General features: G+C 44.4%; 2 protein-coding genes and 1 long non-coding RNA gene across 4 annotated transcripts; 2 read left to right on the forward strand and 1 right to left on the reverse strand.

The window, feature by feature from the left end:
• Positions 1-5,671: 5,671 nt before the first annotated feature.
• Positions 5,672-6,483, forward strand: LOC120966783 (uncharacterized). The gene is made up of 2 exons (XM_040393318.3): positions 5,672-6,062; positions 6,226-6,483. The coding sequence occupies exons 1-2, from the start codon at positions 5,774-5,776 to the stop codon at positions 6,294-6,296; spliced, it is 360 nt and encodes a 119-aa protein (XP_040249252.1). The 5' UTR covers positions 5,672-5,773; the 3' UTR covers positions 6,297-6,483.
• Positions 6,484-7,919: 1,436 nt separating this feature from the next.
• Positions 7,920-8,949, forward strand: LOC120966101 (uncharacterized). Its single transcript, XM_040391777.3, has 2 exons — positions 7,920-8,645; positions 8,753-8,949. The coding sequence occupies exons 1-2, from the start codon at positions 8,351-8,353 to the stop codon at positions 8,824-8,826; spliced, it is 369 nt and encodes a 122-aa protein (XP_040247711.1). The 5' UTR covers positions 7,920-8,350; the 3' UTR covers positions 8,827-8,949.
• Positions 8,950-9,021: 72 nt separating this feature from the next.
• On the reverse strand, positions 9,022-14,835 carry LOC123494314 (uncharacterized). Of its 2 annotated transcripts, XR_006664966.2 has the most exons (6): positions 13,837-14,835; positions 13,211-13,307; positions 12,759-12,977; positions 10,738-10,838; positions 10,446-10,507; positions 9,022-9,678 (listed from the first exon to the last, which is right to left on the reverse strand). It is a non-coding gene; the product is annotated as an uncharacterized lncRNA (long non-coding RNA). The 2 variants fall into 2 exon arrangements; XR_012187052.1 differs by having other exon boundaries at positions 10,738-12,977.
• Positions 14,836-24,777: the final 9,942 nt, after the last annotated feature.

Here is a 24,777-nt window from a genome sequence, read left to right on the forward strand (position 1 = left end):
CGGGCGGCAGGGCAAAAACCTAGCCGCCGCCCGCCAGCTACCCCTCCCCGCCTCTCCCCCTCCCCGCCGCCGCCGGAGGGCGCCACCAGGCGAAGCCCGGCTGGCGTCGGTGGCGGCGGGGTTCCTCTCCCACCTCCCCTGGGGCCCTGTGGCGCGAGACACATGGTCAGGCGAGGTGCGCGGCGCTGGCGCAGGGCGGCGCGGCAGCGCCCCGGGCTACTGTGCGGCGGCGGCTGCGTGGAGCTGGTGGCGGGGCGTGCTGGCTTGGGGGCGGCAGGGCAGCAGTGGCTGCTTCGTCAGATCCGGTGGCCGGCGACGAGGGATGCGGCGGCGCGGGCTGGGGGCGGCTGCCGGCTTAGCTGGGCCGGCCCCTGGCGTGGGGGAGCTGCTCTTCCATGGGGTGGCTGCATCGGGCGGATCGCGCGGGATGGCCCCGGTTGGATCCCGCGAGATCTGGCGCTGGGGTTCCTTCCAGCGGCGAGGGCTGGGTCCAGCAAGAGCCGCGAGCGGCCGGCGTTGCCGTGCTTAGGGGTGGCAGTGCTGGTGGCGTGGTTGTGGCGGTGGCGGTGCGTGTGCGTCCTCGGGTCCGGCCGGGTCTCCCCCGGCTTGGGCGTGCGGCGTGCGGCGCGGGCAGGCTGTTTGTGGCTCTTCCTTGGATGCGGTGGCGGCGGTTCTCTCCCCTTCTTCGACGGACGCGCGCCGTCAGTGGCCTCTCGCTAGTTGGTGCCAATGGCCGTGGTGGGGCGAAGCAGCGTGCTTCGGGTGGGAAGGCCGGTAGGATGGGGGCTTCGACGAGGTCGAGCCGCCCGTCGCCGGTCGGAGCCATGTGCCGCTCCTTCCTTCCCACTTCCCCAACCTGGTGCTTGTTGGTTGCTGACTCGGTGTTCTGAGGCGGGATGGTCGTTGCAGTTTTCGGCGATGGTTGGGGTTTGCACTGGCCAAAGCTTGCTCCTTTGATGATTCCAGGACGGTCTGGATGCAGGGCGGCGGCCCTGGCGGTGGGAGGCGTGTTGATCTTGGGCGGATTGCGCGGCTCGGGTGCGGGCGGGTAGACATGGCTGCCCGGGCGCCATGGATGCGGGTGGTTGGCGGAGTGAGGTTGCGTCGGAGGGATCGGTGCACCAGGGTACATCACTTGTCCAATCTCTGTACTGGCCGACGGTGGCGGCGTCCGTGGACGTCATATCCTCCCTGCAGGCTCCGTCGCGGTGCTCCCTCTCCCTTCAGGTTACTCCGGGTGAAAACTTGATCCGCGGGATCGGACGGTGGCGGCTTTGGTCGTTCCCTTCTTGGAGGCATCGTTTTGGAGTCCTCACTCCGCCGTTGGCCGTCTCATTTCTCCTCGGTGGATTGCTCATGGTGATCTCCGTCGGCTCTAAGCGACGCTTCTTTGTTCATCTTTTTGGTGCTTTGTAGTCGTTGGAGTGGTGGGTTGGTGCCCCGCACCCTTGTATCTATTCTTGGATGTGTGGTGTGTGTAGTGGGGTGTGTGTTTGTATCGGCTCGCGGTTGTAATTGGTGATGCTTTATAATATAAAGCAGGGGGAAACCCTTTTTCGTAAAAATATGCTACTGATCTATTAACTCGAGTTGGCATGCATGACCGCAAACCCTCTCCCACTCCATTGTCAAGTTCTGAACATTTATCCTTGACAGAAGGAGAACTCCTGAACCAGGAAGACAACACAAGTTACAGAAGTATAATTGGTGTGCTTCAGTACTTGACTCTCACCAGGCTTGATATATCTTTTGCAGTTAGCAGAGTATGTCAGTTTCTGCATGCTCCCACCACTGCTTATTGGACGACAACCAAATGTATTCTGAGGTATGTGAAGAAAACACTAGGTACTGGCCTAACATTCAGTAAATTATCCTCTACTCGCATAAGTGCCTTTTCCGTTGTGGATTGGGCTGGGTGCTTAGATGACAGACGGTCCACTGGTGGTTTTGCAAATTTTTATGGCCCAAACTTAATTTCATGGCGTGCAATGAAGCGGAATATAAGGCACTAGAAAATGCAACAGCTGAAGTTATTTGGTACAGTCTATACTCAAAGAACTTGGGGTGTCACACATACAAACTCCATGTCTTTGGAGTGATAATCTTGGTGCTACTATTTATATGCAAATCTAGTGTTCCATGCCAGGACTAAACATATTGAGATCGATTTTTATTTTGTTCAAGAACGAGTTGCTAACAAACAATTGCAAATCAGATTTATCCCGTCCAAAGATCAACTTTCAAATGGATTTACTAAAGCCTTGCCCACAAGAAGCTTTGAGGAGTTGAGACGTAATCTCAACTTGTGCAGTTGTGATGGGCGGATGTTGAACGTAATATTAGTGGGCAATATACTTGGCTCATATGTTTGTATTAGAAGGATATTGTTTAGGAGATTTCTTCTGATTGTAACCTTCCTTGTATTCTCTACAATATCTCTCTCTGTGATTTCCCTTGATCCTCAAGGATTGTAACCAAACATGTGTGCGCTGATGGGATAAGCCCCCCATATAATCAATCTAAACCAACGCGGGCTCTCTACGAAGAGTTGAGACGCTTGGATCATCTTCCACACATTCCCTGATCCTGAAGAAGAAGAAGCCATAGCTTGCACGAGGAAGCAGCAAATGGAGGCGAAGAGGCCAAGGTCGGCCGCCATGGCCGCGCTGTGCGTGCTCCTCCTCCTGGTGCTGCTGCCCGGGGAGGTGGCCGCCAAGTCCAAGTTCTGCCGGTGCTTCGACGACTGCTTCCCCGGGTGCGTGAACAAAAAGGTGCCGCACTTCCTCTGCCAACTGTTCTGCGCCAACAAGTGCAGCCCCAACACCGCCGCCGTCCGCGGCGACGCCATGTGCAGGATGGCCTGCAACAAGCTGAGTATCAACATCTGCGGCTGGTCAGCGGCGCCGGCCGGTAAGAAGACGTCGGACCGTCTTGATCACATTCTTCTTCTTGATGAGTTGAATCCATGTGTTCTTTTCCTTTTGACAAGAATGGTTTCGTCTTTTTGTTCTGATGATTTCTGCTCTTGCGTTGCAATTTTTGCAGATGCAACTGACGCCCAAGTCTGCGCGCAGAACTGCAACAGGAGACTGAGCCACATGGCCCGTACCAATTAACCTCCAAGCTGCTCCGGTTTAGGAGAAGAGAAAAAAAGTTTGAAGATCTAGCTTATCGATCGTGGGATCATTACGTATATGATATATATGATGTTGAGTGGCTATGATTGTAGCAGCAACAAATAAAATGAGTGCCTCGATATGTAAGGCCGGCATATATACATAATATGAAGTTAATTATGCTTTGATTTGGTATTTCCAATGTTTTTTTCTTTTTTGTGATGAAAAAGTGCGACCTTCACCCCCTTATCCCGAGATGAGAAAAAAAATTCGAATGTTAGCCAAGCCATTGAAGTTGAAGCTTTCGCTACAGATCAGAGAAAGGAGAAAAAATAACAGGCCCAGAAGCAAAGTAGCATTCTACTGAAACTTAATAACAAAGGCTAATACTGATTATTTGGCCTTGGTTTGCCTGTCTTCCTAAGAATAAGGAAATCATTTCTTCAGAAGCAAGTTAGGCTTGGACTTTTTGTCAGAAACAAGTGAGCCATTTTATTATTGGCAAAAAAAAAAAGCGAGCCATCTTATTTTCTTCAGAAGCTAGCTCATAAAATATTTCAATTGTTAGCCAACTCATAGAGGAATTCCAAAAAATTTCAACTGATACAACATCCAAGGCTTCATAGCATCTAAAAAACGAAGAAAAAGTAGCACTGGAACCTCTTCCCAACTCCCAGCTCAGACTAGACTACTAATGGGATTCAAAATTCATTAGTCAGTACTATATACTTCCGAATATTGAGGTGCAAATTTAACAACAAAAAACACGCACAAGGGGCATAAAGGAATATAGGCAAAGCAGTAGACAGTAGCTACCATATGATTTAATGAAGGCGCACGACACAATGACATTCCAGAGAAAGCTCAAAACGGAACAAGGAGCCATTAGGGAGATATTTAGATAAACTTACGACTGTAATTTCAGAAACACAGTCTCAAAAACAAAAAAACAGAAACGCAACTCATTTTTGAAACAAAAATAGTTTTAGATATATAAAACACAACTACTGTCAAATTTACTGAATATTCCCGAAACAGCATGTACTCATTAATATCGTATGAAAAATAAAGAATATGCACAATCAGAATTATCTGGTCAGAAGGGAGGAGTCATCCAGAGCTATCGTTTAAGCTTGTTCTACACAATACTGGAAGACAAATAAAGTATACTACTACTGAAAAATCACGGCCACAATACGTAAGTGGTCATGATTTACTTATCTAAACAAATCTAGCCTGCCAAGATGAAATCATTTTTTTCTGGCACCAAATATTCCCCACTGGAATTATTACATCTACAAGCTAGTAAACTGCCTGGAAATATTTATTTGCTGTCATGCCAAATTGCCAATGAAGTATTGTCTCTCACGCGTAGCTGTACAGCTAATTAAAGAGATACTAGTAGAGTAATGTTCACTCGTATAAAAAGAATTGGATCAGAACTGCATTCTGTTCCCTTTCTACATCAACACAGGCAGCTTCATAGTGGCTTGCCTGCAAAAACAGAGATGAGCAGCATTCCCTTGTCTCTAATCATTTTTAGGTCCAAGGTTAGTTTCATGGTGAGTGGTATTATCTTCAGAAAATGAGTACCATGGCAAAACTGGCTGAAGGACACGCTCCACCTGGCCTTCATCCATTCGCCGAAAACACGCCGCCGCATAACACGGAGGCGACGCTAGGGAAATCGTGCCCATTTTAAACCGATAGCCACAACATCCATAACTGTGTCTATCAGCGTAGAGCCATAGACACGGTTGCATGTAGCATCGAAGTAGGATCATTTTCCGCAGTGTGGATACTTGTATATGATTTGCGGCATGAGTTCACAAGGGTTTGTAACATATTCTAGGTTTTCAGATGGTTCTTGCCTGTGTAAAAGAATGAACACATAATTTGCCACATGTTTTTTCTTTTAGAAAAGGAGGATTACCCCCGGCCTCTGCATCAGAATGATGCACGCAGACCCTTTATTAAGCAAAGTATCCGAAATGTGTAAAACAAAAAACTTGTAAACTGCTTGGAAGTATTAATTTACTTGCTGTCATGCCAAAATGAAGTCTGATCTCTCTCACGCGTATAGCTGTACTGGAAAAGAGATGCTAGTGGTATAGCCTCCACCGTACTGGTATATATAAACAGAATTGGATCAGAACCGCATTCTGTTTCCTTTCTACATCAACACAGAGGCAGACTCATGCATGGTGGCTTGCCTACTTAAACAGAGATGAGCAGCATTCCCTTGTCTCTAATCATTTTTTAGGTCCAACAAGGTTGTATTCACAGTGAGTGATATTATCTTCAGAAATGAATACCATGCATGGCAAAACTGGCTAAATGACACACTCTCCACTTGGCCATCAACCATTTCGCCCAAACTCGCCGCATAACCCGGAGGCGGTGCTAGCAAAAATCGCGCCCGTCCCAATTTCCCGAAAACAGCGAAATACGATGCTCGATGCTCGGAAAACACATCATGAGTCATCCAGGTTAAATGACGGTTATGCCCTCTGAACGGAACTCCGGTGCCCATATAAGAAGAGCCCACACTGCCACAGTCTCTCACACACAGACACACTCACCACAGCACTTCTTCTCTCCACTCCCTGACCCCGAAGAAGAAGAAGCCATAGCCCGTAGCTTGCGCGAGGAAGGAGATGGAGGCGAAGAAGCTGAAGGGGGCGGCCACCATGGCCGCGCTGTGCGTGCTCCTCCTCCTGGCGCTGCTGCCCAGGGAGGCGGCCGCCAAGTCGGAGTTCTGCAAGTGCTTCGACGACTGCTACCCCGGGTGCGTGAGCGGCAACGTGCCGGGCTACGCCTGCGATGTGTTCTGCGCCAACAAGTGCAGCCCCAACACCAACCACCCCGGCTATGGCGTCGGCGTCGGCACCTGCAGGATGGCCTGCAAGATACAGATCTGCGGCCACTCAGCGGCGGCGCCGACCGGTAAGACGACGGACCATCTTGATCACATTCTTCTTCTTCTTCTTCTTCTTCTTCTTCTTCTTCTTCTTGATGAGTTGAAAATCTGCGTGTTCTTTTCTTTTTGACAAGAATACTTCCATCTTTTGTTCTGATGATTTCTGTTCTTGCATTGCAATTTCTGCAGATGCAGCTGACGCCGACGTCTGCGTGCAGAACTGCAACAGGAAGCTGAGCCAGATGGCCCAGACTGATTAACCGCCAAACCGCTCCGTTTTATGAGAAGAGAAGAAGATTTGAAGAGCTACCTTGTCGATCATGGGATCACTACATATATATGAATATGATGTTGAATGGCTGTGATTGTAGCAGCAACCAATAAATTGAGTATGTCGATATGTAAGGCATAATATACATGCATAATACTAAGTTAAATTGGCTTTTATTTGGCATTTCCAAAGTTTTTTGTCTTTTTTGCGACAAAAAAGTGCGACCATTTCCCCCTTAACTTAACCCAGAGATGAGAAAATTTTAGGCAACTGATACAACACCCAAGGCTTCATAACATCTTAAAAAAAGAATGAAAAGTAGCACTGGAACCATATGTTAGAGCTAGTTGTTGAATCGCCAGCCATATATGCAGTAGCAAATAATACCAGGATAAGGCAAGTGCAAATTCAGTTCAACTCACACGAACTTCTTCCCAACATTCCTAGCTAACATCAGACTGAGAGACTACCGATGGGATTCAACATTCATTATTCAGAACAGTGCTTCTAAATATTGAGGTGCGAAGTTAACAACAAAAAACACGCAAAATAAGGGACATAAAGGAACATAGGCAAAGCAATGACAGTAGCTAGCATATGATTTAATGAAGGCGCATGACACAATGACATTTCAGGGAAAAGCTCAAAACTAAACAAGGAGACATTAGGGACATATTTAAATAAACTTACAACTGTAAATTCAGAAATACAACTCAGTTTTGAGAAACACACACCCTAATAGATAGTATATAGAACACGCCTACTGTCAAATTTACTGAATATTTCCAGAACAGCATATACTCATTAATATCGTATAAAAAGGAAGAATATGCACAATCAGACTATTAGCTGGTCAGAAAGGAGTCGTCATCCTGAGCTATCGTTTAAGTTTGTTCTACACAACACTGGAAGACAAATAAAGTATACTACTACTGAAAAATCACGGCCACCATACGTAAGTGATCATGATTTACTTATCTGAACAAATTTAGCCTGCCAAGATGAGAGTAGATCATTTTATTCTGGCACCAACTATCCGACTGGAATAGCATTCAGAAGCTTGTAAACTGCCTGGAAGTACTTGCTTGCTGTCATGCCAATGAAGTATGATCTCTCTCACGCGTAGCTGTACAGCTAAAGAGATACTAGTAGAGTAATGTACAGTTGTTCACTCGACTGGTATATAAACAGAACTGGATCAGAACTGCATTCTGTTTCCTTTCTACATCGACAAAGGCAGACTCATAGTGGCTTGCCTACTTATACAGAGATGAACAGTATTGTCTTGTCTCTAATCATTTTTTAGGTCCAACATGGTTATATTCATAGTGGATGATCAGTGATATCATCTTCAGGAATGAATACAATGGCAAAACCGACTAGAGGACACACGTACTCCACCTCGCCTACATCCATTCGCCGAAAATACGCCGCGGCATAACCCGGCGGCGATGCTAGGGAAATCGTGCCCATTTGATTTACCAGGAGATAGTAGTACCGAATGTTCAGTTCTTCACTCAAACTGGTATATAGAAACAGCATTGTATCAGAACTGAATTCTGTTTCCTTTCTACATCAACACAGGCAGATTCACAGTGGCTTGCCTACGAAAACAGAGATGAGCAACATTCCCTTGTCTCTAACCATTTTTAGGTCCAAGGTTAGTCTCATGGTGAGTGATATTCCCTCCGATCCATAACAGTGATTGATATTTTGTTCAGAAAATGAATACCATGGCAAAACTGACTACAGAGGACACTCCACCTGGCCATCACCCATTCGCCGAAACACGCCACACAATTGAGCCGTGACGCGGCGCTATGAAACCATAGTCATTTGATTTGCCATGGAAATAGCGAAATACTATGCTCGGCTAACTTACGAATTATCTGGGCCAAATGTCAGTTTTGCCCTCGGAGCTCCAGTGCCCCCTATAAGAAGAACCCCAAAACTGACTAGCAGAGTCACCACCAACAGCAGTCCCCTTCCTTCCTTCTCCTATTGATCCTTAAGAAGCATCGTACGTTGGTCCCCAAGAAAGAGATGGAGGTGAAGAAGAGAGCGGCAGCCATTGCCGCCCTGTGCATCATGTTCCTCCTCGTGCTGCCGTCCGGGCAGCGGCAGCAGGTGGCCGCCATGTCCGACTTCTGCAGGTGCTTCAACGACTGCTACCCTGGGTGCAGGAGCCCCGGCGTGCCGCGCTGGCTCTGCATCCCGTTCTGCGCCAACAAGTGCAGCCCCAACACCAACCAGGCCGGCGACGGCATCGGCTCTGCCGCCGCCACGTGCAGGATGGCCTGCAAGATACACATCTGTGACTTTCCAGAGGCGCCAGCCGGTAAGACAGTAGACTACCTTGAGTCCTTGATCGCATTCTTCTTCTTCTTCTTCTTGATGAGTTGAATCTGTTCTGAGGATTTCTGTTCTTGCGTTGCTATTTTGCAGATGCAGCTGACGCCGACGTCTGCATGCAGAACTGCAACAAGATGAAGATATGGAGCCACAAGGCCCATAATTAGCTTCCAAGCTGCTCTAGAGGAGAAAAGGATTTGAAGAGCTAGCTTGTCGATCATGGGATCGTATATATACGATGTTGAACTGCTGTGATTGTGGCAGCAACCAATAAAATGAGTTTATGTGTCTGTCATGTCATCTATACTATTATACTAATTTAATTTGCAAGGAAGAAGTGAAAACAAACATTCTCAAGCTAACTCATAGACGACCTAAAGTTCAAATGTTACCCAAGTCGTGGAAACCTTCGCCACACCTCAGCGAAACGAGGAAAAAACGTCCCACAAGCAAAGTAGTATTGCTACTGAAACTTAAAAGCAAAGGCGGTAATCGATGTTCAGAAGCAAATCAAGGCTAATATTGTTTTACCTATCCCTGTCCTGATAAGAACTAAATCATTTCTTCAGAAGCAACAGCAAGTGCGACAAGTTTTTTTTTTCTCCAGCAGGAACAAGCGAGCCATTTTATTTCTCATCAAAGAAGGCAAAGAAGCACCGAAACCCAGCCATGTATGTAAGCAGTAGCAAATAGAACCAGGGCTAAGGCAGGTGCAATTCGGTTCAGCTTACAGGAACTTCTTCCCAACTCCCAGGCCAGACTTCTGATGGGATTCATTCAACGTTCATTGGTCAGAACTGAGCTTCTAAATGCTGATACAGCATGAGTACACACTAAAGTGCTAGCAAGATCAATCGGCGGATGAATTTAGCAAAAAAGTGATTAATTCCTACAAGTGCACTACATAGCTGACAGTGCATGCTACATAGAGGATCCATCTCCACGGCGAGCATACAAATAGAAGAAACTACACCCAACAACTCTCTGCATCTCAGCCACTGGAATGTAACTTTAGATACCTGCAGAGCAAGCAATACCACCGGTCAAACATATATGTACTATAAGAAAGGTGTGCTATCTCCCGGGTGTCCCTACACCTACTCCCTACACCCTCATGAACATTAAATTAAAACAAAAAAAATCTGAAACTTTGTGACAACGAACATGTTCACATGTTTTAGGTGCTTGTTCATTCTTGTCAAGAAATATCATCTGATGAGCTCTACACATGAGAAACAAAATCAGTGCTCAAAAGTCCTCAAAACTCTGAGCAGTGAAATTATTTTCTTGTGTAGAGCTCCTCGAATGTTTTTTAGGCATGAAAGCTTGCAAGAACGTACAAAATTTGAGAATATTTGATGTCATGAAATTTTAGATTTTTTCTATTTTTTTATTTACTGTTCATGGAGGGCACCCGGGAGTTGAAAAACCACTCTCCTTATCCCAATAGCGGCCCATCTCAGCCACACTTTATCAGCCCTGTTCAGTATCCCAGCCCATTCCACTGACACTGAGAGCCCATGGTTTTCCTTTAGAAATTGATTGGACGAGAAAAAATGAAATAAAAACACTATTTGTCATTAGCTAGAACAAATAAGAACAAATTTTATTTGCCGGGAAAGTGATACAGCAACTTTGAAAGAAGTGGTAAACAAGCATTTTGTAAAGTGTAATAAAGTGCAAGTGCTCTTTTTTTGTTCATGTGTAATATGCCGAAAAATATAATGTATCTACGCAAACAGTAGACTTGCGCAAGCAGGAAGGATTCGACATCAAGGATGTGTACCTGGTTGCAACATCAAGGATGTGTACCTGGTTGCAAGAGGTTTGCACTTGCACTAACTAAACCTGCATTCAAAAGAAAAAACTAAACCTGCATCAGTAATCAATGAAACAGAGCACTTATCTACCGTCCATTAGCAGCTGGGACTCCCAAATTCAGTGGAAACTGGAAAGCGTAGAATGCAGTCATATATTTTGCTTTACCGAAAATTCTCTATTAAGCGGGTGCTAATCATATACTATACCATAAGCTTGGCAGCTATTAACAAAGGCACCAAAAACCAGGAAACACTTACTTTACAATGATCACACACTGAGCTCTGTAAGGCTGCCTCCACTTTTCTGGACCTACTATCCACTTCACTCGGTTGGGTGGAGGCCTGGTGAACTTAATTAGCTGCGAGAGCATGTTTACGAATTAAGTCCTGTGATCAATCATCTCATTCTTCAGGAAAAAACTCAGGGCACCTATGTACATACAACATACGAGATGACCAAGATTATTATTTCTTTGACATGATATTATATGAAACCAATCGAACCAGTACAAATGTAGAATCATACAGAGTCAAAACCGAAAATGTCATTAGGAACACCGCATCATCGTCAGTTGTATTTTGTAGTGTGTCAGAGTGAGAGACTACAAATGCATCTCTGTTGGGAGTCACTAAAAGCAACTAGTGACTGCTACTCCACACCTTTTCCTTTCTACACTCTGGAAAGCAACACCTTTGTGGTTGTCAAATGCCACTTCTACTCTTTTAATATTATTTCTTTTTAGAAGAAAAGATGCACTTGGGTGACCAAGTATGATTGAAGTACAATTTATAGGTTATGACTACTCAAGAAGAACCAAAAACAATACATGGTCAGTTCTGGGCAATTAGCTTGATTTCTATATATCGAGTGATACAAATAAAATCCTGTTGTGAATACCGACGGGTTTGCCAGGACCAATAGCATAGATGCAGGGAAAATGCCTATAAAAAAAGGTACAAGTGGATCGCCAATAAATCAATGAATAAGTAAGGAGAAAGGGCACACTCTTGATATACACAAAAATGATCAAAGTGTTAAATAATCTGCATTACAACTGTAAAAGTCTCAGGCAGAAAAAACAGAGGAAAAGTATAGTTAGAAGGGTATACTTAGGTTGTCTAACAGAGTAGTATGTGCATCATCAGCGGTTTGACACATTGGATTAAATGAACATAGTCGCATAATCATCTCACAACATTACGTGGTGAGCGACTTGACATGGGATTGAGTATGAGGGTACATATGTTGAACAGCAGTTATTTTCTTTGGTTCATTCTACCAGCTTTCCCCAAGCTCAACCTTTCTCTCAGTGCCTTTTAATTCATTGATTGATTCCTGAAGTTATGACATTTAGTCGCCCGTAAGGGTAGTACTAAGTTTGTCAGACATGTTAAAAAGAAAGGAAAATTTGAACCCCTCATAAACTCACCCAACAACCAATAGTAAAAAAAAGTCTCTCAAGCAAACACAAATGAGTCGGTTTATTGTTGCCTCCTTTGTCGCTTGCGTCCTTCTGAAAGGAATGTCAAGTTGGTATAGAACTGGGAACCTGGCTTTTGGATAATGGAATCTGCAGGCCATTAGGGAGACCGTGTCCGATTAATTATTCAACAAACTAAGCCATCCCCGGCATGTACCCCATTGCTAGTGCTAGAGTAGCCTTTATAAGTGGGAAGGATTGATGATTCACTTTGCAAGCTGCAAGGAACAAGAATACACCACCAGCATCGATCAGGTAGCAGGAGCAATGACAGGGTTTCCCTCTCCATGCGGCGCATGCAAGTTCCTTCGGAGGAAGTGCGTGAATGGGTGTGTCTTCGCCCCACACTTCTGCCATGAGCAAGGGGCTGCACATTTTGCCGCCATCCATAAGGTCTTTGGTGCAAGCAATGTCTCAAAGCTCCTCACGGGCCTCCCGTCAATCGACCGCCGCGAGGCTGCAGCCACCATCTCCTACGAGGCACAGGCCAGGCTACATGATCCTGTATATGGTTGCGTCGCGCACATATTTGCTCTGCAGCAGCAGGTTAGTCAGTTCTGCATTACTGTTGCACTCACACCGACTTCAACAACAATTCTGTTGCTTTCTGAATTTTTATTTGGTGAACTGCTAATTGGATGGACAGTAATAACTCAAAACTGATGCCATGCAATGTTCTCTTAGGTTGTGAATCTGCAAGCACGGTTGGAGTCACTAAAGGCTCAGGCACCACAAGAGTATACTTATTCCGTATCAAGCCCTGAAGAAGATAGTATTAAGGCCAAGGTTATGGCTTACCAGAAAGGGGAAGCTAGGATGCCACGGCCAGCAGAATTATGCCCCGCTGTAAAGAGTGAGGGCGAAAGCTACTTCGGCAATGACCTTATGACCTGTACTTCCATGCAATCTTCTCAGGATTACAGCATGTCACATGTATACACATCTGACTATACAGCCCCGTTTAACGATGAGGGTATCCACAGTAGCACCATGTTTCCCGGCGATATCCAAGAATATCTGCAAGAGAATGGGAATTATTGGCACTGAGGGCCTCTAATCGGTTGCCTTTGCATATGTCAACTAGGTGTCACATCATGTGTTTGGTAACTGCAAAACTACCAGCAGTTCTCTTTTGTAATGTGCAGTCCGTCAGATTATAAGCCATGGATAGCCGTTGTAGAATGTTCCATGAGCAGCCCGTACTAAAATGCTGAATCAAGCAGGGTGTAGAAGTCATGGTTTTTACTAACCATCATTGAAGTATGCTGAAATGCCTCATCGTGATTTTTTAGCTGTCGTGACTTGGCCAAGCTATATTTTTCTCTCCTTTGATCATTAATTCGTTGCCTACAAGCCAGACATTTGGTTTAGTTCAACCGAGAAAGAAGTTTCATGCTTAGGGAATCAAAATTAACATTGTAGTTTGTCGATTGGGTGTCCAAACGATAGGGATGACATAACTGGGATCGAAAAAGAAGCAGCATCAACTGGCTGGAAAACATACGAAACTGGGAGGACAGGAAACAGCAAAGCAAAACATAACAATGATGGTGGAGCTAACCAAGCTACTTCTGTCAAGTTCATTTCACACATTCCAAACCAATACGTGGAATGGAAGTTAAGATCTGATTCAGTATCATGAGACAGACGCCAAACTGCCTGTGGCCATGCCACCGACTGGCGGTTCGTAGGTGTGTGACAGAGTCAGAAAGCAGAAGAGAAGTCTCTGATTATGATAGAATTAACTAGGAGATGTGGTATGCACGCCCTAATTACCAAAATGGCGGCCATGGTTTTTGTGGATTAGGAGGCATTCCATCGAACAGGTTGAGTTCGTGGTGGATGGTACTTGGATTCAGAGTAGAGGTACGCTGACCTGCACGCCTGCACTGCGGCCGGATCACATAGTGCTGGCAGGCGAGGCATTTCGTCTCCAATCAACGGTCGGCGACATCTGAGGCTCGGACGCCGGCGATCGCCGGAGGCAGCATTCAACCGGCCGGCCGACTGGCCGAACACCCGTGAGAGTATGGGCCTATCTCTTTTTTAGGAATGGTATATGGGCCTATCTATTCCTATGGTTGAAGGCCTACTTTGTCGAATGGGCTTCCAAGTACATTTCTGGCTATCCCCTGCCTGATCTTTAAAAAAAATGTCTAACCCTCAAAAAAAAATGTCCCAGTGTCCCCTGCCCTGCCCCTGAGAAAGAAAGAAAAATAACTCTGAACTTTTTTTTCTTGTACAAATAAAAATGATGTTCCCACCATTTACTTGAGCTTGCGATGAGGCAATTATTTACTAATTAAATCCTCCCTCATCCAAAAGCAAACAAAATAAGAAATGCACTTCCTCAACTATCGGCAAAATAAAAGGAAACTCTACTTTTTTTGCGAGGAAAAAGGAAACTCTACTTAGTTCAAAGTTGGTCTCTTGAGTTTCAAAACCGTCTATATTTGTCCTGGAGATCCACACAATTGCTTTTATGGTGACATGGCGCGGTTTCAACCGCTGCAAAATTAGAACAAAAATATCAATCAAATCCACAGATGAATATCTAAAAGTTAAGCAGTCACATATCTAGTTAAATTACTAATGATCCTAGGAATGTAAAATGAACAATAATTATAAATACTCTGGAAAAGATTGGAGCTTGGCAACAATATTCAAGAAAACAATGGAACACAATAAAAGTATTCAAGAAAACCATGCATACTCACAATTTCACCTAATTATTAGTTATTTTTCTATTTCCCCTGAATTTTTCTCATTTTATTTTCTTTCTTTATTTTCTAAGTGTTTTGTAAAGTTCTACTTTCATGGTTTTTCTATTCTATTTTTTTTACACATAGAAAAACTTTGTTTCCCCACTTTTTTCTTTCACTTAGTTGAATTTATAAAAATAGAAAAACTTCAGCCGTTTTGTCTTTTCATATATGTATTTCTGATTACCTCAATTTTCCCGTGATTTTTAAATAGGAAAATAGCAAAATCTTGATGGTTCTAAGAAGTGAGAGTCTAGCTCATTTTATTTTCACAGGGAGAGGCTAGCTCACTTAGTTGGGGATGAAGGTATATAATTCCACCGTCTAAGTTCAAGTCCTCCTAGTCCTAAGCAAGCATCCGAATTCGTAATTATATTTTGGGGACTCCCTTGAATTCTTTTTAAAATAAGCAGTATGGTTTTGGCACCATCGAGAGACCAAAAGTTCCCGTATTGAAATTAATTTAAACCTTGGCAATAATTGAGAGACCAAAACATATTTTTCTCCTTCCATTTACCCATACATGTGGACAACTAGGATTACGTTGCCGTCTACTTGTTCTAGAACGTGTTATAAGGAGAATGGGCAAGCTGTTTTTTTTTAGGAAAGAATGGGTGAGTTGTTGTTCTAGCAAGTTGTGTTTGCTTTTAGCATGACCAAGTACGCGTGTCGAGTTTAGAAGCAAACCTTACTCTAAATTAACCAACAAGCAGTATTAATCAGATAAACAAACTATGCATGACCATGACAGGCAGGATCATCGACCTTTGATTAGTAATTGGCCTGGTTAGTACGTAGTGGATCAGTGAATACTCTAGTAGTGTTACTTGGCAACTTGTGCTTAGGACCACCACTAATAGAGCCAAAAGGAATCTCATCACTACTTCTCTCTACTTTTAATTAACCGGGGATCGAAGCTAGCTACTAATTGGGACTTGCATGTTCTAACTTCACTCGAGCACAAGCCCCCATCCCCTTAGAACATATACTACCTTATAAGTATTTCTTTTGCTTTATAGGCGCGCTCACTGAATTTTCCTATTATAAAACTTTGTATAACACTAGTATTTAGTTGGTGTTGACGCTATTATTATTTTTATGGTCGTCAAACTAAAATGTTTAACTGGAAAAATTCTATACAACGACCTGCATTTAAATCAGAAGCAATATTTACAATTATCGGAGAGGAAATCGGTTTCTTCATGTCTCTATAGTAAATATTAGATGATTACACTCACACCTCTCGATCTTGAGCATGCCCACAACTTCTTTTTTTTGTTGGAAAAGGAGGTTAAGACCCCCGCCCTCTGCATCAATCGATGCATAGAACCATCTTTATTAATTATTCAACAAAGATCTAATCAGAACATACATCAAGTTACCCGAAGCCACCACTCACACTTACAAACTCGATAATGTGAAGTACTCCCACTCCTCATATCTAAAACCGGTGTCGTCGCCGATACATCCACATAACGTATCAGAACCTACAACCGGTGTAGCGAACCTAAAGCGTGCACCACATGCACACGTTCCAGAGACCGCCATCATCATCAAACCGCTAACCCATCTTTGAAAGGATCGATATAGTTGACTAGAGGGGGGGGGTGAATAGGCAACTAACAATTTTTTAGCTTTTCTTTACCAAATTAAACTTTGCATCAAAGTAGGTTGTCTAGATATGCAACTAGGTGAGCAACCTATATGATGCAACAACAACAAGCACACAAGCAAGCAAGGGATATAACACAAATAAGCTTGCACAAGTAAAGACACGAGATAACCAAGAGTGGAGCCGGTGAAGACGAGGATGTGTTACCGAAGTTCCTTCCTTTTGAGGGGAAGTACGTATCCGTTGGAGCGGTGTGGAGGCACAATGCTCCCCAAGAAGCTACTAGGGCCACCGTATTCTCCTCACGCCCTCACACAATGCGAGATGCCGTGATTCCACTATTGGTGTCCTTGAAGGCGGCAACCGGACCTTTACAAACAAGGTTGAGGCTCTCTCCACAACTTAATTGGAGGCTCCCAACGAAACCCCGGAGCTTCACCACAATGGAATGTGGCTCCGAAGTGACCTCTTCCGTCTAGGGCGCCCAAGCACCCAAGAGTAACAAAATCCACACAAGAAAGTATGGGGGAATCAAATATCCTTTCGTGGAAGTGTAGATCTAGGTCTCCTCCTTCAATCCCTAGCAAATCAACGAGTTTGAGTGGCTAGAGAGAGAGATCGGGCAAGAGATGGCAGTAATGGAGGAGAGAGAGAGGCAAGAGGTAGGTGGGAGGAAGGAGAAGCACCTCCTTAAATAGGCCCCCCAAGATCCAACCGTTATGTGCAGAAACGCAAGGAGCGGAACTTCCGGTGGCGCACCCGGTGGTACCGGTTTATCGGAACAAACCGGAACTACCGCACAACCACCGCTCAACTACCGGGCCACATACAGAAAGTAAACCCCTTAGCCCGGTAGTTGGAGCGGAGGTTGGACCGGAACTACCGCTGGGCAAGCAGTTCCTGGGCGGTGGGGTCCGAGGCGGTACTACCGCCCTGAACACCGGTAGTACCGGTTTATCAAGAAAAACCGAAACTACCGTTCCACCACCGGTCTACCACCGCACCCGGTACAGAAGGGAGTCACCCCTGAGCGGTACTAGGGGCGGTGGTAAGACCGGAACTACCGGCCAGCGGTACAACCGCCAAGAGCAGGACTGCACAGAACAGAGGATGGGGAACCTCTCTCTCCTCGAACGGAGGGTATATGGTGGGTGCAGAGAATGTGTACGTGAAGGATTCACCCAATACCTTCCGATGTGGATTCCCTCTTAATAGTACGGATATCCTACGACCAAAGGAAATAAAAACGTCGAAACTCCATCTTCGATCTTTTCCGCATAGAGGGAAAACCTAACCGTCTTGCGCCAGACAAAGTGTGTTGGAAATATGCCCTAGAGGCAATAATAAAATGGTTATTATTGTATTTCCTTGTTCATGATAATTGTCTGTTGTTCATGCTATAATTGTATTAACTGGAAACTGTAATACATGTGTGAATACATAGACCACAACATGTCCCTAGTAAGCCTCTAGTTGACTAGCTCGTTGATCAATAGATGGTTATGGTTTCCTGACCATGGACATTGGATGTCATTGATAACGGGATCACATCATTAGGAGAATGATGTGATGGACAAGACTCAATCCTAAGCATAGCACAAGATCGTGTAGTTCATTTGCTAGAGCTTTTCTAATGTCAAGTATCATTTCCTTAGACCATGAGATTGTGCAACTCCCGGATACCGTAGGAATGCTTTAGGTGTACCAAACGTCACAACGTAACTGGGTGGCTATAAAGGTGCACTACAGGTATCTCCGAAAGTGTCTGTTGGGTTGGCACGAATCGAGACTGGGATTTGTCACTCCGTATGACGGAGAGGTATCTCTGGGCCCACTCGGTAATGCATCATCATAATGAGCTCAATGTGACTAAGGAGTTAGCCACGGGATCATGCGTTACGGTACGAGTAAAGTGACTTGCCGGTAACGAGATTGAACAAGGTATTGGGATACCGACGATCGAATCTTGGGCAAGTAACGTACCGATTGACAAAGGGAATTGTATACGGGATTGATTGAATCCTCAACATCGTGGTTCATCCGATGAGATCATCATGGAACATGTGGGAGCCAACATGGGTATCCAGATCCCGCTGTTGGTTATTGACCGGAGAGTCATCTCGGTCATGTCTGCATGTCTCCCGAACCCGTAGGGTCTACACACTTAAGGTTCGGTGACGCTAGAGTTGTAGAGATATTAGTATGCGGTTAACCGAAAGTTGTTCGGAGTCCCGGATGAGATCCCGGACATCACGAGGAGTTCCGGAATGGTCCGGAGGTAAATATTTATATATGGGAAGTCCTATTTTGGCCACCGGAAAATGTTCGGGATTTTTCGGTATTGTACCGGGAAGGTTCTAGAAGGTTCCAAAGTGGGGCCCACCTGCATGGGGGGACCCACATGAACGTGGGTTGTGGGGGCAAGGCCCCACACCCCTGGTCAAGGCGCACCAAGATCCCACCTTAGAAGGAATAAGATCATATCCCGAAGGGATAAGATCAAGATCCTTAAAAAATGGGGATAACAATCGGTGGGGAAGGGAAATGATGGGATTTCTTTCCCCCACCTTTGCCAACGCCCCAATGGACTTGGAGGGCAAGAAACCAGCCCCCTCCACCCCTATATATAATGGGGAGGCGCATGGGAGCAGCACCCCAAGCCCTGGCGCCTCCCTCCCTCCCGTGACACCTCTTCCTCCCCGCTTGCGCTTGGCGAAGCCCTGCCGGGATCCCGCTACTTCCACCACCACGCCGTCGTGCTGCTGGATCTCCATCAACTTCTCCTCCCCCCTTGCTGGATCAAGAAGGAGGAGACGTCCCTGCTCCGTACGTGTGTTGAACGCGGAGGTGCCGTCCGTTCGGCGCTAGGATCATCGGTGATTTGGATCACGACGAGTACGACTCCATCAACCCCGTTCTCTTGAACGCTTCCGCTCGCGATCTACAAGGGTATGTAGATGCACTCCCCTCTCTCTCGTTGCTAGATGACTCCATAGATTGATCTTGGTGATACGTAGAAAATTTTAAATTTCTGCTACGTTCCCCAACAGTGGCATCATGAGCCAGGTTTATGCGTAGATTCTATGCACGAGTAGAACACAAAGTAGTTGTGGACGATGCTTTATTCAATTTGCTTACCGTTACTAGTCTTATCTTGATTCGGCGGCACTGTGGGATGAAGCGGCCCGGACCGACCTTACACGTACTCTTACGTGAGACAGGTTCCACCGACTGACATGCACTTGATGCATAAGGTGGCTAGCGGGTGTCTGTCTCTCCCACTTTAGTCGGATCAGATTCGATGAAGAGGGTCCTTATGAAGGGTAAATAGCAATTGGCATATCACCGTTGTGGCTTTTGTGTAGGTAAGAAACGTTCTTGCTAGAAACCCATAGCAGCCACGTAAAACATGCAACAACAATTAGAGGACGTCTAACTTGTTTTTGCAGGGTATGCTATGTGATGTGATATGGCCATAAGGATGTGATGAATTATATATGTGATGTATGAGATTGATCATGTTCTTGTAATAGGAATCACGACTTGCATGTCGATGAGTATGACAACCGGCAGGAGCCATAGGAGTTGTCTTAATTTATTGTATGACCTGCGTGTCATTGAAAAACGCCATGTAATTACTTTACTTTATTGCTAACCGTTAGCCATAGTAGTAGAAGTAATAGTTGGCGAGACAACTTCATGAAGACATGATGATGGAGATCATGGTGTCATGCCGGTGACGAAGGTGATCATGCCGCGCCTCGAAGATGGAGATCAAAGGCGCAAGATGATATTGGCCATATCATGTCACTTTATGATTTGCATGTGATGTTTGTCATGTTTACATCTTATTTGCTTAGAACAACGGTAGCATAAATAAGATGATCCCTCACTAAAATTTCAAGAGACGTGTTCCCCCTAACTGTGCACCGTTGCGAAGGTTCATTGTTTCAAAGCACCACGTGATGATCGGGTGTGATAGATTCTAACGTTCGCATACAACGGGTGTTGACGAGCCTAGCATGTACAGACATGGCCTCGGAACACATGCGAAACACTTAGGTTGACTTGACGAGCCTAGCATGTACAGACATGGCCTCGGAACACAAGAGACCGAAAGGTCGAACATGAGTCGTGTAGTAGATACGATCAACATGGAGATGTTCACTGATGATGACTAGTCCGTCTCACGTGATGATCGGACACGGCCTAGTCGATTCGGATCATGTATCACTTAGATGACTAGAGGGATGTCTATCTGAGTGGGAGTTCAATAAATAATCAGATGAACTTAATTATCATGAACATAGTCAAAAGGTCTTTGCAAATAATGTCGTAGCTTACGCTTTAGTTCTACTAAGATATGTTCCTAGAGAAAATTTAGTTGAAAGTTGATAGTAGCAATTATGCGTACTGGGTCCGTAAACTGAGGATTGTCCTCATTGCTGCACAGAAGGCTTATGTCCTTAATGCACCGCTCGGTGTGCTGAACCTCGAGCGTCGTCTGTAGATGTTACGAAACATCTGACATACACGTTTTGATGACTACGTGATAGTTCAGTGTGTGTTGCTAACGGTTTAAAATTGTGGCACCAAAGACGGTTTTGAAACGTCGCAGAACATATGAGATGTTCCAAAGACTGAAATTGGGATTTCAGACTAATGCCCACGTCAAGAGGTATGAGACCTCTGACAAGTTTCTTAAGCCTGCAAACTAAGGGAGAAAAGCTCAATCGTTGAGCATGTGCTCAGATTGTCTGAGTACTACAATCACTTGAATCGAGTGGGAGTTAATCTTCCAGATGAGATAGTGATGGTTCTCCATAGTCACTGCCACCAAGCTATTAGAGCTTCGTGATGAACTATAACATATCAGGGATAGACATGATGATCCTTGAGCAACTCGCGATGTTTGACACCGCGAAAGTAGAAATCAAGAAGGAGCATCAATTGTTGATGGTTTGTAAAACCACTAGTTTCTAGAAGGGCAAGGGCAAGAAGGGATACTTCATGAAACGGCAAATCAGTTGCTACTCTAGTGAAGAAACCCAAGGTTGAACCCAAACCCGAGACTAAGTGCTTCTGAAATGAGGGGAACGGTCACTGAAGCAGAACTACCCTAGATACTTCGTAGATGAGAAGGCTGACAAGGTCGACAGAAGTATATTGGATATACATTATATTAATGTGTACTTTACTAGTACTCCTAGTAGCACCAGGGTATTAGATACCGGTTCGGTTGCTAAGTGTTAGTAACTCGAAATAAAAGCTGCGGAATAAACGGAGACTAGCTAAAGGTGAGATGGCGATATCTGTTGGAAGTGTTTCCAAGGTTGATGTGATCAAGCATCGCATGCTCCCTCTACCATCGAGATTGGGGTTAAACCTGAATAATTATTATTTGGTGTTTGCGTTGAGCATAGACATGATTGGATTATGTTTATCGCAATATGGTTATTCATTAAAGGAGAATAATGGTTACTCTGTCTATTTGAATAATACCTTCAATGGTCTTGCACCTAAAATGAATGGTTTATTGAATCTCGATCGTAGTGATACACATGTTCATGCCAAAAGATATAAGATAATAATGATAGTACCACATACTTGTGGCACTGCCACTTGAGTCATATTGGTATAAAACGCATGAAGAAGCTCCATGTTGATGGATCTTTGGACTCACTCATTTTTGAAAAGATTGAGACATGCGAACCATGTCTATTAGTATATATGCATGAAGAAAGTCCATACAGATGGATCATTTGGACTCACTTGATTTTGAATCACTTGAGACATGCAAATCATACCACATGGGCAAGATGACTGAAAGGCCTCGTTTTCAGTAAGATGGAACAAGAGAGCAACTTGTTGGAAGTAATACATTTGATGTGTGCAGTCCAATGAGTGCTGAGGCACGCAGTGGATATCGTTATGTTCTTACTTCACAGATGATTTGAGTAGATGCTGAGAATATTTACTTGATGAAACACAAGTCTGAATTATTGAAAGGTTCAAGTAATTTCAGAGTGAAGTTGAAGATCGTCGTGACAAGAGGATAAAATGTCTATGATATGATCATAGAGATGAATATCTGAGTTACGAGTTTGGCACACATTAAGAAATTGTGGAAATTGTTTCACGACTAATACCGCCTGGAACACCATAGTGTGATGGTGTGTCCGAACATCATAACTGCAACCTATTGGATATGGTGCATACCATGATGTCTCTTATCAAATTACACTATCGTTTATGGGTTAGGCATTAGAGACAACCGCATTCACTTTAAATAGGGCACCACGCAATTCCGTTGAGACGACACCGTATGAACTATGGTTTAGAGAAACCTAAGCTGTCGTTTCTTAAAAGTTTGGGGCTGCGACGCTTATGTGAAAAAGTTTGAGGCTGATAAGCTCGAACCCAAAGCGGATAAATGCATCTTCATAGAATACCCAAAACAGTTGGGTATACCTCCTATTTCAGATCTGGAAGCAAAAGTGATTGTTTCTAGAAACGGGTCCTTTCTCGAGGAAAAGTTTCTCTCGAAAGAATTGAGTGGGAGGATGGTGGAGACTTGATGAGGTCATTGAACCGTCACTTCAACTAATGTGTAGCAGGGCACAGGAAGTTGTTCCTGTGGCACCGACACCAATTGAAGTGGAAGCTTATGATAGTGATCATGAAACTTCAGATCAAGTCACTACCAAACCTCATAGGACGACAAGGATGCGTACTACTTCAGAGTGGTATGTAATCCTGTCTTGGAACTCATGTTGCTAGACAACAATGAACCTACGAGCTATGGAGAAGCGATGGTGGGCCCGGATTCCGACGAATGGCTCGAGGCCATAAAATCCGAGAGGATCCATGTATGAAAACAAAGTATAGACTTTGAAAGAACTACTTGATGGTCGTAAGGCTGTTGGGTACAGATGGATTTTAAAGGGAAGATAGACAATGATGGTAAGTGTCACCATTAAGAAAGCTCGACTTGTCGTTAAGATGTTTTCCGGCAAGTTCAAGGAGTTGACTGCGATGAGACTTTCTCACTCGTAGCGATGCTAAGAGTCTGTTAGAATTATATTAGCAGTTACTGCATTATTTATGAAATCTTGCAGATAGGACGTCAAAACATTGTTTCCTCGACGATTTTCTTGAGGAAAGGTTGTATGTGATACAACCAGAAGGTTTTGTCAATCCTGAAAGATGCTAACAAGTATGCAAAGCTCCAGCAATCCTTCTAAGGATTGGAGTAAGCATCTCGGAGTTGGAATGAACGCTTTGATGAGATGATCAAAGATTTTGGGTTTATACAAAGTTCATGAGAAACTTGTATTTCCAAAGAAGTGAGTGGGAGCACTATAGAATTTTTGATGAGTATATGTTGTTAACATATTGTTGATCAGAAATGATGTAGAATTTCTGGAAAGCATCCAGGGTTATTTGAAAAGTGTTTTTAATGGAAAACCTGGATTAAGCTACTTGAACATTGAGCATCAAGATCTATAAGGATAGATCAAAAACGCTTAATAGTACTTTCAAATGAATACATACCGTGACAAGATTTTGAAGGAGTTCAAAATAGATCAGCAAAGAAGGAGTTCTTGGCTGTGTTACAAGGTGTGAGTATTGAGTAAGACTCAAGACCTGACCACGGCAGAAGAAAGAGAAAGGACGAAGGTCGTCCCCTATGCTTTAGACGTAGGCTCTACAATATGCTATGTTGTGTACCGCACCTGAAGTGTGCCTTGCCATGAGTTAGTCAAGGGGTACAATAGTGATCCAGGAAGGGATCACATGACAGCGGTCGAACTTATCCTTGGTATCTAGTGGACTAAGGAATTTTCTCGATTATGGAGGTGGAAAGGGGGTTCGTCGTAAAGGGTTACGTCGATGCAAACTTTGACACTAATCCGGATGACTCTGAGTAGTGAACCGGATTCGTATAGTAGAGCAGTTATTTGGAATAGCTCCAAGTAGCGCGTGGTAGCTGCATCTACAAGATGACATAGAGATTTTTAAAGCACACACGGATCTGAATGTTGCAGACCCGTTGACTAAAACTTCTCTCGTAAGCATAACATGATCAAACCCTAGAACTCATTGAGTGTTAATCACATGGTGATGTGAACTAGATTATTGACTCTAGTAAACTCTTGGGTATTAGTCACATGGCGATGTGAACTTTGAGTGTTAATCACATGGTGATGTGAACTAGATTATTGACTCTAGTGCAAGTGGGAGACTGTTGGAAATATGCCCTAGAGGCAATAATAAAATGGTTATTATTGTATTTCCTTGTTCATGATAATTGTCTGTTGTTCATGCTATAATTGTATTAACTGGAAACCGTAATACATGTGTGAATACATAGACCACAACATGTCCCTAGTAAGCCTCTAGTTGACTAGCTCGTTGATCAATAGATGGTTATGGTTTCCTG

This window comes from Aegilops tauschii, chromosome 6 (genome assembly GCF_002575655.3).
Source record: "Aegilops tauschii subsp. strangulata cultivar AL8/78 chromosome 6, Aet v6.0, whole genome shotgun sequence".
Lineage (NCBI taxonomy): Eukaryota > Viridiplantae > Streptophyta > Magnoliopsida > Poales > Poaceae > Aegilops > Aegilops tauschii.